Genomic DNA, 15958 nt, shown 5'->3' with positions numbered 1-15958 from the left:
TTTTTCCGTCCTGCAGATCCATATTGGTCGGTTTCCAGGCCGCCAGGAATGGCATGGCTTCGAAACCAGCGCTCGTCCGTTCCTGCGGCATAAATTCACCTGCACGTTTCACTTCGTTATGGCTCTATTCAGAGTGCCGTAACCGCGAGGACGGATATTCCTTGCTGTGCGGCCCATTCACCACTGGCGGGGCCCCAAAGGGGCCAGCAGCCCTGGTATCGCGGGTGGAAGATGCACGGCGCGTCCTGCCGATTGTTTAATCGGCTCGTTCGGTCTTCCCCATCCTTCGTCTCCTACGTGGAAACTTTGTTTCTCGTGAACAAGGGGGTACTCACAATAAAATCCAGGATTAAACGGAATGCCAGTCCATGTGTAAGTAAGGATGGTTGTGTAAAAGGTGTTAAACATGCGATTCCTTCAGGAACAATCATGTATTAGAAAAGACGACAATGTACGAATGGTGTTGATCATCGTTCTGGACACCTCGTTCTTGGATCTGATTACAAGACCGCTCCTACTAGATGTTCTCCAAGTTTCCTCAGCAGTACTGCCCCTAATGGCAGTTTTGAAGTTCTAGGAATGGCGAGAACAACTTAGAGAACTACAGAGATCCAAGAAGGAAATTGCGAAAATTGTCGCCCTAAAATAGTGTTACTTCCATCGAAATGGTTGCATCTGAGAGGGGCCAGTCGAAAATCCCGGCGCGAAGGAGACGAGATGAAGCCAGGGATGGAAGCGACACGGCAATATGTAATGGGGCACCAATTATACGCGTGACACGGGGCATCGTTATAATTGGATACGAGGTGTTAAATCTGTTGGGTGTGGCTGGTTACGGGAGTTATGAGTGTTCCAGCAATAATGGTCTTGTCGCGGCTCGGGCTATACATATCTCTCGCACGAGCGAAACGCATCACGGCGCCGGCTAACGCGAGGGGAGTCTATTAAATTACAGCGTGTGCTCGCTGCGACGTAGAAAGTAGGTAAACGATATCCTCCTTCGACTACGGAATTAAATCTTGCCCCGATCGTACGATATCCTAACGTCGTTCTTCGTCTTGTCTCCGCCGAGTCTGTGAGCTTGAAGCCTTCTGTCAGTTTAACGGGAAGGAGTTACTCTGGAACCAGATCTCACCAAAGCATTGACTTAGCCAAACACCCCAAAAATTCTTATTCCCAATTGCACACAGTACTAGCTACACATGTACTAGAGAAAAGGTACGACCCATAATGGACAACTGAGGATCATCTTCAGATGTATCCAACCCCGTCTCAAGATCTTCGGTCAGCTGAATGGAGCCGAGGTCTCAGAAGCAGGTTCATTACAAGGCTATAAACGCACGTTAGAAGACCATAAGGATACGCGGCAATTACTTACGAACTAATCAGCCGAAACCCGGCGCGACGGCTGCTGTCCATCAAGAAATCATCGACCTCCTCGTGAATGGTTCTTCAGTTGGTCTCATGGCAATTACAGAATGTGCGGCCTGTTAGTGGACTTTCGGTTGGGCCGCGTAATTAAAAGATCGCATCTTGGGAACGTGAGAGCTGGAATCATCTCTACGATCTGAATGAAAATCACAGGACGCCATCTTTAAAAATGTTTAAAAGAAAAGTTTTGATTCCCCACAAGCTAGAATTCGGCGAAGAACAACCTCGTCAGCTAACGGAGATGAACGCAAAAGTTGGTAAGCTCGATAGAACGCGGGTTTGCGTAGTTGAAGGGTCGTTTGAGGAATCGCGGGGTTGGAGAGATCGGGGCCCTCTTCTCGCTGAACGAGAGCGAAGCTGACAGTCGAACGAGTCAAGATCGAGAGAGAGACTGACTAAAGTATAATCAGGTTTCGACTGAGTCCGCGGCCGCATGTAATAACAGTAATCCCTTCCTTCACCGGTAATTTGGCCGTTCGCTCAAAAACTCCAAATTATAGAAGCTGCTGTCATTAGGCCACGGCGAGCACCGTGTATCGCGGGCCACCTTCTTCCCCGAACCCTCGGGAATTTTGGGGAAACTCGGCTATACACCCTTCGTCGTGGATCGTTAACGATCAAACACCTAGTTGTCTAATAGAGAGAAACGTTTTCCCAATAGTTGGACGAAATTTTAGAAGAACCATCACCATACTCAGAAATATGCCCTATCCAAGTAGCCCTACGCCAGAAGGGCCTAGAAACTCCCACCGAAGTTCAAGAATCATCTGATATATCTCACCCTGGGACTTTTTTTTATTGTCCCTTCAGTTCCAACTAGTGGAACGAACACAGCCTCAGTTACCAACTTAAATCCTCCAAACAAGTTTCCAGGTCCGTTAGGAGTCAAAAATTGACTGCTGGGCCAGGGGAACCGCGCGGAAGATCCATGCCCTTTAATGTGTATTCGCCTAGGATAACCAGAGCCTGAGGGAAGGACTCCTTAGATCCGTAGGAGCTGAAGGAGCCGCAGAAGAAGCGGAGAATGAACCAGACAAATCGCCCCGGGCCACTCTCTGCCAGATAGCCTGTCTCATTCTTTCCTCTCTTCTTTATCGTATCAAAGGGAAGCTGGCGGGAAGGAATGAGAAGAGGATCGTCGAATGTACGCTTTGGAACACCGTTTAAAACTCCATTACGCCCGTTCGTGATTCTCGTGATCACGATGCACGTTCCTCTGAGTCGAGGCTTCGCCCTCGGATTGCAAACGGACCCATCGATTGTCAGACGTGACAGGATCGGCCGCGGCCGATCGAGGAGCGTTTAGGGGATCAACCCCCGACGCAAGCACCTTTGTTTCCCCGTTAAAACGACGTGGCTCTGAGAGAGAAGGAACTCGTGGATTTGGCTACAGAGTTAGGTGATTTGAGAAAAGATAACTTCGAAAGCCTCACTGGCTATTCAATACGCCCCACATTTTGATCCCTTCGACGATATAAACTTTATCTAAAAATATTCCCCGCAAGGAACTGTATTTCAGCCTATGCATTCCGAACAAGCGACATATCTCCAGAGAAATATACATAATATAATGAAGTACAAATATCCACAAATGTAAAATACCATTCGGGGAACGTGCGACGTTGGAATAAAATAAGGCTGTTGGTTTAAATTACCCTATCACCCGATTATGTCACGCGTACTTTTTCTGCACGTCACCCATGACTATGGCCGTGAATATGCATGCCCGTTTATCAATAAACAATCATAATTATAATTGTAAAACTTGGCCCGATAACATACTCTTTAAACTCTCCACCACACATATTTGAATATAAATACATAGCACGAAAATTATATTATCAATGCCCCCTCCACCAAATGTCCATACGCCTTTATCAAAGCTATGTATTCCACCCAGCTCACTTCAACGACTCTACCGTCTGCAAATCTTGGTATCAGGGCCCACCTTGAAGAATCAACCAATGAATTTCAGCTAGGTACACCAATAGCACAGCACTCCAAAGTGCATTCCGTTGGTTCAGCCCTCCACCATCTACAATGCCTATTCGCGTGCCCAGTAATGTGTACAGGGGACGCGATGAAAAAAAAAGAAGCTGATTCGGGGTATATCTCAACTAATTACGAGCAACGTATGCAAACGATTCGAGTAAAGTTCAGAAGGATAGTCCTCCGCGAGAGGTTCTGCCCTCTCCTACCTTGCAATCAGTGCCGCACTCTGTCTCTGTCAGCTTAGCACCGGTTATCCCCGGTCTATCTTTCTCTTGATGTATCGAACATTACACACGTATATATATCGTGTGACGCGCATACCCCACCGCCTATATTTATGCGTGTCTGATACCCGCGCAGCCGAGAGTCGCGTTCAAGCGTGTGCATTCGCATGCATTTCCGTGTACGATCACGCCGCGCAAATCAAAAGTCGCAGGATTACGCACGCTAATGCGACCACGGAACATCTTCTCGGGTGTCTTGCCCTTGCTTTAGGAGGGAACCCTCTACTTCTAGGGAAACCGTGAATTAGAAGTTGGAGTATCCTAGCGAGTAACAGAATCTGAGGAAAGCTACATTCCTATATCGAATAATAGGATTTGGTTGCAAGTTATGAGACTTCACGCATTTGCTCAACTGAATCAGCAGAAAATAACATAAACAATTTTGCTAATCAAGATAAATACTTAATACGCTGTTTCCCGTGAAACTTTATTCCCCCTTCGTAGGTAAATCTTCATCAAAGTTTGCGTCGTTAACAGTGCCTGCCATTTCCAAGCAGAAATACACGAGCGAGCAAGATCAACACTTTCAACTCACACAAGCTTGAAAACACACGAACATAGGCGCGTGTTTGCTCGCGGACGAGCAAAAGAAAAGGCAAAGTTCGTGGAGCGTGCAAGATCGTCACGAAGGGACCAAGTGGTGGAGATTGCCTTAATTTTTCAAGTGTCCGCGAACGATATCCCCGGCAGCCAACATCCGACACCAAAGTCAGAGTTTTAATTGCTCGCAATCTGATGGTTTTCTGACTTCGCTTCAACTTCAGGTCGGAACTTTGCTACAACTTTTAGCCGCTGAGGCGTGTATTGCAGAGTCACTGTGAGCAGTAGACTGGTTTTAATTATACAGAGCTTTTTACGGTTTTACTAGCCAAACTTTGTGTGACTCCATCTTGTCGGTTGATGGCTAAGGGCCGCAGCCAAATTCTCGGGGTTCCAACCCTGCCTATGGGTTAAGAATAATCTGTGGTTTCATATTTACGCTTAGACTATCAATGTAATACGGTAATTTCAAACATCTAGAGGAGAACAATTATTTCAACACTATTACAAGATCGTCAGACACTCTGGATTAAAGATTCCCCTACCGGAGTTTCACCTTAGTGGAATAATGATGAATAGCAGGGCTAGCACTATAATTTACGGTCTATAGACGCATGGTGAGCGGAGTTAGTACATAATCGATAGAACTCATGCAAAAGATATCGTCTATAGGCTGTTCGAGAGGTGAATCAGTTGAAGTATATGCCTTTGAATCGGTAAGCACCCCTCAAATCACCATCAAACGCGTTTCACGTAGGGACACCCTCTTTCGATCCCATTAGCGCCGGCTTTAGACACATGAATTGTACATGCATCGCGCTACGATACGTCGTGACTATCGTTCTCCTCAATGGCCAACAAATTAGCGCTCCCTAACCCTTGCTTTCTTTCGTTCAATTTACCATCGGAACGAGAGACAACGTGTAATTGGGGAGAAATGTCTCACCTCAACGCCTACTTGATACATTTTCCTGATTCCTCTTTCACGTAGTAACACCGTCGACCCACTAATAAAACAAGATGCAACTACATAGTGATATTCAATGATGCTTATCGCAACATAGACGACCGCACCTCTTAGTTCACCAACATTTTTGACGTTCTATCGCAGTAAGACTACGAGCATCCAAACACTCCCAGGTCGGCGGCCGTCGCTCGTTGCAAACTTCATAGAAATTGCGGAAACTCTTCGCCATGTAAGAAAAAACCGGATTTCGCCCATGCACCAACCCAATACAATGTTACCAACCTCTTTCCGTTCCTACGTCGTCTCTTGGTAGCATAAACGGTTCCCAGCTGGCTCATGGCGACCGGGTTGTTGGGTCCCGACGCCGTAGTCGGTGTCGGCACCGGCGCCGAGGTCGGCGTCATCACGGGATCAACGGCGTGGGGCTGAGGGTGAGGAGCGGTCAGGGCGAGCTGAGATCCCGGGGGATAGCATGCCGCCGTCACGTAATCCGTCGCCGCCGCGAGGGACGCGCTCGCTGGTCCACAAATCCCGGCGACCACCCCCTGCACTCCACCCCCAACGCCACTTCCCCCTCCTCCTCCTCCTCCTCCTCCTCCGACGCCACCGCCAGCGACACCGACGACACCCCCAACAACCCCCAGCCCCGCCGAGGCGGTCCTGTCCAGCGCGTACACCGTGCAGACCGTGACGCCCTTCGCTTCCGCCGACGCTACGTCATCGTCGTCTGTCGTTGACGGGACGACCAGCTGCCGGCGTCGAGCTTTCGACTCCCGATCCCGGTGCTGGGCGTCGGGACGATGCAGGTGCGACAGCTGTTCCCTGATAAGTAACACCTCTCAGTCTGTTTCCGCGCGGGTTTCGCAGGATAGAGAACTCGTAAAGAGAAGGTATTCTCTGGATTAATTCACCGTCAATCACTTTGAGTAACAGTCACGATTCGACGGCAGTGACACGTTTCCGTCGCAACGCTATGCCACTGACAACAATTATTTGTTGTCATGAAGTAATGAGTCATTTGAGGAAACGGGAACCGTTTCTGTAGTACTGGTTCATTTTTTGTCACGCCTGGTGATATTTATGGTTCGATATTAATGATATACGCGCTAGATTTTCTGTTTATTGCGTTAAACAGTCGTATCACAGTTTAAGAACGTCGTTAACGTATGTTTTCAGAACCAACTACCAGCTACCGGACGATCACTTTCAAGACCAGTTGGTTTCGCACCGCGTCGGACCACGATAGGTTGTATTTGCAACAAAAACTCATGTTTTACGAATGACAACGTGCACTGTCACTAAGTCGTCAGGGCGAAAAACAATGGAACACAAAACAGTTTATCACTATTGTCGATTGACGCACGCATCAACACTAGTCAATGTTACTACACCAGCACCAATTTGGCGATCACGATCCCGCTTCAATTGCTCCCTTGAATTGGAACTCATGTAAGGCTATGTTACCTCGAGCGTCGCGCCTGTGCGGCGCACTCATCTCGTTCAATTCGACAGGTTCACAAAAATCTATTTTCTTCTCACTTAACTTGTCATGCACTTTCACTGATGTTGCATATCCTTTCGTTTTCCCTTCGTTCACTCGATACTGCGATCCAAGGGTTCACATTCGCAATCACGTGGCACCGGCTGCACAGTCCCAACGTTAAAAAACCGCGGGAGCACGCATCAGCACTAACGTCGGTGCGCCAGACCGTCGAAACGCGCCTCTCGATCCGTTCGCGTCACGTGCGCGCGGGAACTGAGCGCGCCGACACTCACTCCCTCCCTCCGTCTTCGGTACTCCCCCTACTCCGAGCCCATTTCCCTCCCCAGTCGAGCACTCTTTCCCGCGGTGACGCGTCGAGCGGGAAAAACACGGGTTTGCGAGCACCGCCGGGAGCTGAAAACCGAGAGGTAGAGACAGACGTAGAGGTGGGAGCGAGCATGGACAACCCGGTGCTCGCTTGGTAGAAGCGTATGGTGTACTGGCAGCCCTGCCGGGCGTAGCATAAGTCAGGAGACCGTGGCATAGATCGGAACGAACTGGTGGTGGTGGTGGTAGTGGTGGTGGACTCACCTCCTCGACAGAGGAGTAACCTCGACGCGATCATCGGGCCGGCCGCCACCTTCTACCCCAGTCCTGTCCAGAGTTACTCCTGGGAGCATAACGGCTTCTCCCACTCTGGCCCGCGTTATGATACCACACGAATAAGCGTTTGTGACGCCACTTTGTGCGTGTGGATCCAACACAAACGCAACACTGCATAAAGAGGGGACAAAGCCACGTAAGGGGCTCCACCCGCGGACGACAGTGTCCTGTCCTCCGAAGCTGCCCCGTCGCGTTTACCACCCCCTCCTGCGCCACTGGACACGCCTATAACCAGAGTGAGCCAGCCAATCGTACAGCCAGCATGGCGCTAACCAGCCTAACCCACGCCGCTTGTGGAGATACCATCGCGCGCGTTAAGCGATTACACCTATTCCACCGGTGTTCTCTCATCCTTGTCTACAACGGGAGCCGCTCCTACGCACAGGGGAATTTTTCTCTTTCTCGCACACAAAACCTGAACAGAGATAGGAATTTCGTTGGTTCTATTTGATGTCGTTCATAATGTCCCGACGTGGACGGCTTGTTAAGTTCGACGTTTGTTCCGGTTTATCCGTAGATCTTCGTTCAGTTTGCGATGGCTGCGGACTGTTGGCGAGGTTTGACAATGGTGTGCGCTTGCTGGTGGATCACTTAAAGATCAATGGAATTTGGCACTATATTTGTCACAGACCTTCGGATGGATGATGATTGTACAGTTCTGGATAAGGAGTTTCGCTTCAGACTTTCAGATATGCGACGATAGAAGCACCTGAAGAAGAAAAGTGAAGTTGAACCTCGCGTCTATTAGTTGCTGTAAGTATGATCATTTATGTTATCTGTTACTATTGAAGATCAAGATTTTGGATTGTATTTCTTGTGTTGTTTATACGGCTTTGCTCTATTTTAACAGTAGCATAATGTAAGCATAAGAATCGCTTAAACAGTTTTTCCTTGTGACCTTCAACCTTTCGCATTTTAAATAGTGTCTGTCGTCATTTTTTATATTAAATACATCGAATGCCTTCCCCGGCTCTTTTTTAATCGATTGACGTCAACACCAATCATTATTCATTAACTTTTAACTGGGTATATTGCTGCATCCAATTAATCCTCTCGTCTTTCTGATCAATAACTAGCTGCAGTTTATGTGTACTGAAAAGTCATACATTTTGTATTCATTGTTAATGAAGTTATATATTGTTACGTATAAAGATTACAGAGGGCACATAAATAGGAGGAAACATTCCAAATGTCTTCATCCCACAGGCGTCAGAAATTTAGGCCTCCAATAGGTTAGTACTGAAGTTAATTTATATCAAGCAGAAACACCATTTGCAACTTTGTCGTACATTATAGTCATCAAATTAGCTTAAAACATGATCTAAAGATGATGTATCATCATCTACTCTTTTGTATATTTCCATACATGTAATATCCAGTCATTGAACACTAGACTTTCCTTCAAAAGATCATCAGTTACAACTAGTTGTAGCTTGACGCACTATCGTTTTCCACGTTTACTTTCTTGAACAAATACCCTCTGCCTTTCTTAGTGTTTATATTGTCCTCAGCGCACGATCAGTTATCACTAAAGGTGTCAAAAACAATTCCCAGTGCATTTCTCTTATCTGAAGAGGTTCTCTTCGTGAGCGTTATCTGATCGCGAGACACGGCCGATATCTCCTATTCCTGGGCACGAAACAGGGACCTGCGACATGCCATCGATATCAATGCGACATTACGCTCGAGCTGATCTCGCGATCGAGATCGACGGCTGTCGGTGACGCTGCACACTTTTCCTCCTGCAATCACCAATGCCGATATCGCCTCGAATCCAACGGAAACGGATTACGGCCGATCGGAACGTCTCCGTGACATGCGATTCGATGGTTGTTTTATCTTTGCCGTTTTAGATCGCTCGATACTTCGTCACATGGAAGTCCACCCTAAAGGAAGAGCGAAAAAGTTGGATGGGCGATACAAGAAAAGCTTTATAGTATGCTCTGAGCTCATCTATCACGCTCGTACTGAGGTTGCATGCAAGAAACACATATGGGGATGTCTCGATGACTGTTCTCGAGGGTGGATTCTCTCTTTTGGCATGTTTGACACGTTTCCCCCTAGCGATGTGTGTAGGTTCGGGGTGAGACATGGGAAGTCTTGTAAATATTTGAATAAATCGTTTTCATATTTTATTTTACGTGCGTACAACGGACAACGGCGTTGTTCAGTGAGAGCAAATATTATTTCATTAAACTGCACGACAAATGACGTCGGCGGCGTTACGTAAAACACGTTCACCGCAGCTTAAGCTTTTCAGCGTCCACATCCAATGACTTTTTGTAACTGCAATGCACAGCTACAATTATCTCAAACGCGCAGAACTAAATACAACTTCTCAAGGCTTTTCTATAATTGTTTTTTGCTCGCAACTGCCTCGTGTGTTTCTCTCTTCCACTTTTATGAATTATTCCCTCGCAATTACTTTTCGTGTCCTTATATTTGCGCATATTATTACATATTCTTAGCACCAGATTCTGAACAGTATCTGTGACTTCGATTCTCTTCATAAGCAATAGTAAACTGCAACGGCCCGGTGTTGTAATAGAAATTACCCGAAGTCACTCGAATCTTAGACTTCTTTTGCAAGCAGATGAAGAATAATATTATTTCGTAATCCACTGCAAACAAACTGCGATATCCTCATTATAAATAGAAAAAAAATTTAATTCAAGAGATACCCATTTCGTTTTTTTCTGTCGGCAGTAATTGTACGGGTGGAAATGTTGTTTTTTTTTATTTATTTACTGGTGGACGGCAAGTGTGGCGTCGGTCTTGTTCTAATAACACGTTACACGCCTTCTTACTAAAAATCTCATTCACGTTAAGAACTCATTTCACGCATGCATTTCAGGGATGGCCGCAGCCATTGAACGAACTCTTTTACACGCAACTAAAACACCGACCCTTATAGCTAACTGTCTTTAATTCCCTCGTGTTTAGCGATGGTCGTTTCACTTTTTCCCCTTTGCAAATTCTCGAATAATTTAATAATTTACATTCTGGAACGGCTTCGAATGCTATTCGAATTTAAATATCTTTGCAAATGTTGGAAGAATTGGTAATTTCTACGAAACTTCAATGAAAAACTTTCAATCGTCAAAATATATTGAAGACTTCAACAATTTCCAAGAATTTTAATGGTATTTAGCCTTTCGTAACTTGTGATAGTATTGAGATGGTGTGCAATGTTCGATTTATTTTCAAACTGTCTTTAACCTATAAATCTATACACTCTCGAATTTCATCTCTGGCTTTCTATCTTTTTCATTGATAGCACTGACCCATTAAATCGCTTTATCGGTCAGGATCACGCGAATTTGACCGTGAACCCTGTGTACCCTTTGGAAGAAATCGAATTCTGATAACTTTTGCTATCGTTTCTGATCACGACCGTACAGAATCTTGTAAAGAATTCTGTTACGGGTACCGTCGCTCAGTTAGAAATCGAATCGTTGAATCTCGCTGACAATTTCAGACTTAGTATAATGGAACAATTAAGGAACATGGTACAATTCTTCGATAATGTAAGAAAAACTTCAATAATTGAAGCAATTTGACTGTGTTACGCCGATAGTACGTTCGATAGCACGTTTTAGTCATTCATCCTTTCACTAGAATTATGTGAATAATTAAAAGAGGTTTCCCGTTCAATCAAACGTACATCGATAGTCCAGACATTCTTTTTAATTATGCCGTTCGCAATATGGTTCGTCAACTCTCTGTTCTCGCAAACAAAGCTCGAAAACTTGATTCGATTCCTAACCTTGCAAGCGCTGCGAAACCGCTCGACACGTAGCGAAGATTATCTAACCTTTCCCAAGAATAATCTATGCAATTCTCAATGTAGAAATATAAAACGAACCTTCGTGTACATACCTGGAATTCCCTGCCGGACGAACCATTCATTTTTCCCAATAAAAATGATCTAGAAAATCGAAGCCGGGACGTCACAACGCACCGTTGCCTGCAGCGTGGAATCCTTGTACGGGATGCACTCGCCATCTGCAGGTGCATCGAGGCATTATGCTTCTTCGCGCCAATTCCCAGAATTACCAACCGATAGAATGCACCACCGTGAACGATAATTAATGTGTATACTCATGAAAATTTTCAAGCCTGTCAGGGAAAATCAACACGTGTACAGTATTTGTTTATATTGAATTTCTTAACAGATTCTTGCCCGATTCTTCCGAGTCTGCGACCCGTTTCGCGACGCGAAAGCCGATCCGTCGCTATTCCATGTCTAGGGAATAATGGGCAGCGGGTATAATGGGCCGCGTACAACAAAAGAGACCGTTCTAACAATGCAAAACCAAGGTTTAATTAGATAAATCATTGTTTTGAGACGTAAACCCGCAATCAGGGTTGCAAGCAACGGCGCAATTGATGCCGCGATACCAGCGACACGCCGTGCACCCGCTCGTAATTGCGTGCTATGAATAATTACTTCTACAATGGACGGCCAGGGGTAGTCAACCACCACTGTAAAAGCTAAGCTCGATACAAAGAAAACGAAAGCTTATCACACAGCCGCACCCCGCGGTCGCGATAATCATCTTACCCTCTGGAAACTCGCGCATGCGTTGGTCAAACGCAGCGCGCATGATTTGCATCCCCTTCGAGGGGATCGAATTTTTTGAGAGACTTCTTGCTTCTTGGCGCAAATGAGGTCTGAATTTCTTCTAATAAGTATTGTACTATTAGGCGTTTATGACGACGTACGTAATAAGTGGAGGCAATTCTTGACAGATTTGAATTAATTCCTAAATATTGAATTTCATAAAAATCAGGGTGCTCGAGGGATATTCCACAAAGTTACATTTGTATTTCGAAGATATCAGTTGGTAGCTCATAATTCTTTGCATTCCTGTACAAAAAGACGTCGGTGCAACTGAGTTTTGCGTGCGGAATTACCAGCTTTCCCCGAGACCCGCCTTAAACCCGGTATCGCCTCGCGCGTGATAAGTGGCGGGCCGCAAATGCAGGGTAAATTGCAAACTTTGAATTCGTTTCAGTTTTTAAACACCTCCTTGGACTGAAATTTATTTTCCTGCCGCCAGAGAAGAAATGTAAGTGGAGAGGATTGAAGCTGTGCGGTTGTCTTGAAGGCATAACGGTGATCAATGAGAACAACTGTTTTTAGAAAACTCCAATGTGACCGAGTAACTGCAATAATCCTACGAATTTCAGAGTCGCGTATTTCATTTCAATTAAAGTAATCACTGCGATAGGATCGGTTATTAGCTAGACGTGGCCATTTTTATCAAAGCAATGGGGCAGAGGGGGACGGAGCGGAGTGTGATATTATTTTGATCTTAGTCGCTACAGTCGTGCGCATAAGTCAAAGGCAAGCGGCATGTCAAACGAAACGTTGAACCATGCCACCAACGGACCCCCTCAAATTAGCGGCAATGGTCTCCAGCAGGTCTCGCTGTGGACATGCGATTATTGGGACAAATACTGCCGCGGTTGGCGAACGTTGAACCTCGAAACTGCCGCAAAAAACAATCTTAAATTCAAAGAATCGCCGAGCAGAGTGAGGAATATTCGGCGCAACAAACACTGAAGGCCTACGGTATTGAGCTCTGCTTGTCGGAGCCTTCGGTTTCCACGAAATACAGCATACAAGAAGGGAATCGAGCTATTTCAATTGTACGCTTCCTGGAAACATAGATACGGTGGATAGTAATCAAGTAAGGCAGCATTGCGTACGAATGGGAGGTATGCTGCTGGCTGGTTTACACCGTCTGACGCGTTGGGGTTCGTCTTCCGTAGAAAATTGTAATATCTGCACAATTTGTAGGCACTTACGTTCGGTAGAGGGTATCGCATGGGGATTTAGAGAGAATTCCAGGGCATTGCGTAAAGCACCAGTGCCCGGGCACCACGTGCTCGCTCCTCGGATCCGTTCTTTTCCACGGGCGAAGGACTCTGGTGTGCCTGATAGAGAAACCCCTCAACCCGGCTGTGTATTACGTTTATCTAATTGCTCGGGGTATAAATGCCCGGCCGCAGAAATATATCCAAGCCCGAGCGTAAGAGAGCGGTGTGTCGAACCGATGATTATCCCGGCTTCCAGAGAGCCGCGGCGCGCGTTACATTGTTATTATAATGAAACAAGGATAAATACGAACCGCCGGTACACGTGATCGGTGCAATTACCTTCTTATGATGATTTTCGTGGTGGTGGATCCGGGGGAGGGTGTACGGGGGACGGGGGGCAACAGCAGCAGCAGCCGCGCCAGTTCGCTCGGCCCCGAAGAAATTATCAGAAATTATGAACGAAGAAATTGGTAGTCTAGCCCGCGGTTGATTGACAGCCGGTCTGCCTGGCAAGTCTCCCCCTTCACCCATGTGCCCCCCTGTTCCTCGTGTTCTACCTTTCACGGTATCGGGACTACGCAGACGTCTTTCCCAATTGTCCCTCGGGATGGGGCCGGACCATCCTCTATGATCGCGAACGGTCCCCCTTCTCGGCCGGTAAGCGGCATTTCTTCCTTTACGAAGGCCCGTCGTCCTCTTCGTCCTTTTTCCCGCCGGCTAGCTGGTCGTTTGAATACCGTGGAAATTCGTCTGCGGCTGGTAATCGCACACCGAATTACAGACCAGCGAAGAAGGTGGGGGGGGGCACGATTCACTGGGGAATATGGTCCCTCTTCTTCTGGTTCAGGGGATATTGGTATCTGAGTATTTTTCTGTGCATCGTCATTAACATTCCATCCAAGTGCCATCATTATCCTATTGTAGTTGAAAACATTCCGAGGGTGGTGGCGCTGCCTGTAGTGTCCTTCGCGACTACTGATTGTATATAGTTTTTTCGACACTTTGCTTAATCTTGGTTGTATCCGACATATGGCGGAAAGGATAACTATTTTTTGCAGTGTTGTAAGGAAACGAGTTGTAGACCCACAAGTCCAGTAATTTCGCAACCACCCGATCTGACGTTCACAAGCGGGCAGACGTGGGTATTAAGCGCGAAAGAAATTTTAATGCAGCTAATCGATTCGCTGAAAACGAGTCGCCGACATGACTGCTCTTTTTTTCTGCTTTCAGTCCTTTTTTCCATAGTTCGCTCCTGTGTTACACGGGCGCGGAAGAGACCGAGCCGAAAGAAACTCATCGGGCGTGCACGCGATGCGCATAATTCCGATAATCGAGACTTTATTTTATACGCGCTGGGTCTTTAATTGTTGTTTATTATTCCAGCGCTAGATGCTATCGCGATACAGGGATTTCAATGCTCCTGGCGTTGGTCGGTTTCCATTTAATCACAAAATGAAAGTCGATGGGTATAATTTGCAACTTTTCTATTCTCGTTCTGCTCGTGGTTGCAATTATTTCTGCTGAAAATTGCTACCAGCGCAAAACGAGAATTCGATCCTCTCCGTGAAGTGTTTCCATATAAAAGTAAAGAGCAAACAAGCGAAAATACTTTTGGTTGATTTCTACAAGATAATTGAATATATTTTTATCGAAATATAGAAAATGTTCACCGAAGTGGTTGAAGTGGAGACAATGCTGACTATCGAAACCAGTTATGAGATTAACAAATAAGCCGTGCAAAAGATCGGCAGCGTTTGACATGGCGTCGAGATACGGAACAAGATGGCCGCGTCTGCAACGCGCTCCACTGCTTGCAATAATTAACGCATTCGCTCTTAACGCAAGAGTTCTTGTGAGGCTAGTTTCTTTCCCTATTTCCAACACGTATGTGCCAAGCGTTAAAGCGCATAATTTGTTTTCCACCTGCAGCTCGGCTTACTTGAAATTGCGGTTTCTGTATTTCACAGGAGCAGTTGATACATCGAGGTTACACAACCTCGCGGAACAAAGTGTTCCTTGCTAACTTCCAACCGCGCACACTTTGCGATAGATTTTCCTCTTTTAATGAAAACCAGAATTGCAAGCATTCAACAGAGACTCGACAGAATTAAAACTATTGCGCGTCCTTCATTCTCTATCTGGTCCATGTGGTATTGTTGACGAGGAGCATTGTAGTAGTGTTGGCCCAGAAACGGTTAACTCGAAGCCCGATCGATGGCTAGGTTCAATTAGATTTCGGCTGGGTCCAGAGCGAGACGAAGCTGGCTGACCTGGATGATTAGCGATGACTCGAGCTTCCACGGAATGGTACGCGGCGTACCACGGCTTCGTAGTAACAGGCTTTAACAGGCCAATTTCACGATATAAAAGCAGCCGAAGGACGCTGGTGTAATGCCGCCTTTGCTTCCTTCCAGGGAACTTGGCCAGTTTTGTGCGCTCTCCGAGCGGCCAATAAAGCGGCAAGTGGTTTGTTCTACGGAGCCTACGGCGTTTATTAGGGGCCCCGGATTTTCGTCTGACCCATCGTTTCAACCCTGACAAGGAAATCACTTTCAACGTCCGGGGCTAATTTACCGAATGCGCCGCCGATCGACCCCAATACAAATTTCTCTCGTATGGGATACTATAATTGCACCCAATACTAGCCGCATGGGGATTAGTCGCTGCCCACACAGAGTCTACACATAGTTTTGGCTAACTAAGTTCCTTCAGTACCTATGCTATCGTTCCCTTCATTGTTTATGGCTTAATTTTAAAGATACTAGGTATCAG

The 15958-nt window shown here is 46.4% G+C and overlaps 1 protein-coding gene across 3 annotated transcripts in view; it reads right to left on the bottom strand.

Moving 5' to 3' along the window:
- Ss (aryl hydrocarbon receptor spineless) overlaps positions 1 to 11345 on the bottom strand; it is a 96447-nt gene extending 85102 nt beyond the window's left edge. For 2 of the 3 annotated variants that reach the window (XM_076826036.1, XM_076826037.1), the window contains exon 1: positions 5497 to 7046. In XM_076826036.1, coding sequence (XP_076682151.1) covers positions 5497 to 5618 — 122 coding nt within the window. In that variant the 5' untranslated portion in view covers positions 5619 to 7046. Of the gene's footprint in view, positions 1 to 5496; positions 7047 to 11239 lie in introns of those variants that run through there. The other variant, XM_076826038.1, reaches the window with a different exon arrangement.
- Positions 11346 to 15958: the final 4613 nt, after the last annotated feature.

This window comes from Andrena cerasifolii, chromosome 13 (genome assembly GCF_050908995.1).
Source record: "Andrena cerasifolii isolate SP2316 chromosome 13, iyAndCera1_principal, whole genome shotgun sequence".
Lineage (NCBI taxonomy): Eukaryota > Metazoa > Arthropoda > Insecta > Hymenoptera > Andrenidae > Andrena > Andrena cerasifolii.
Note: the sequence above shows the minus strand (reverse complement) of the source record. Positions and strands in the feature narration are given on the sequence as shown.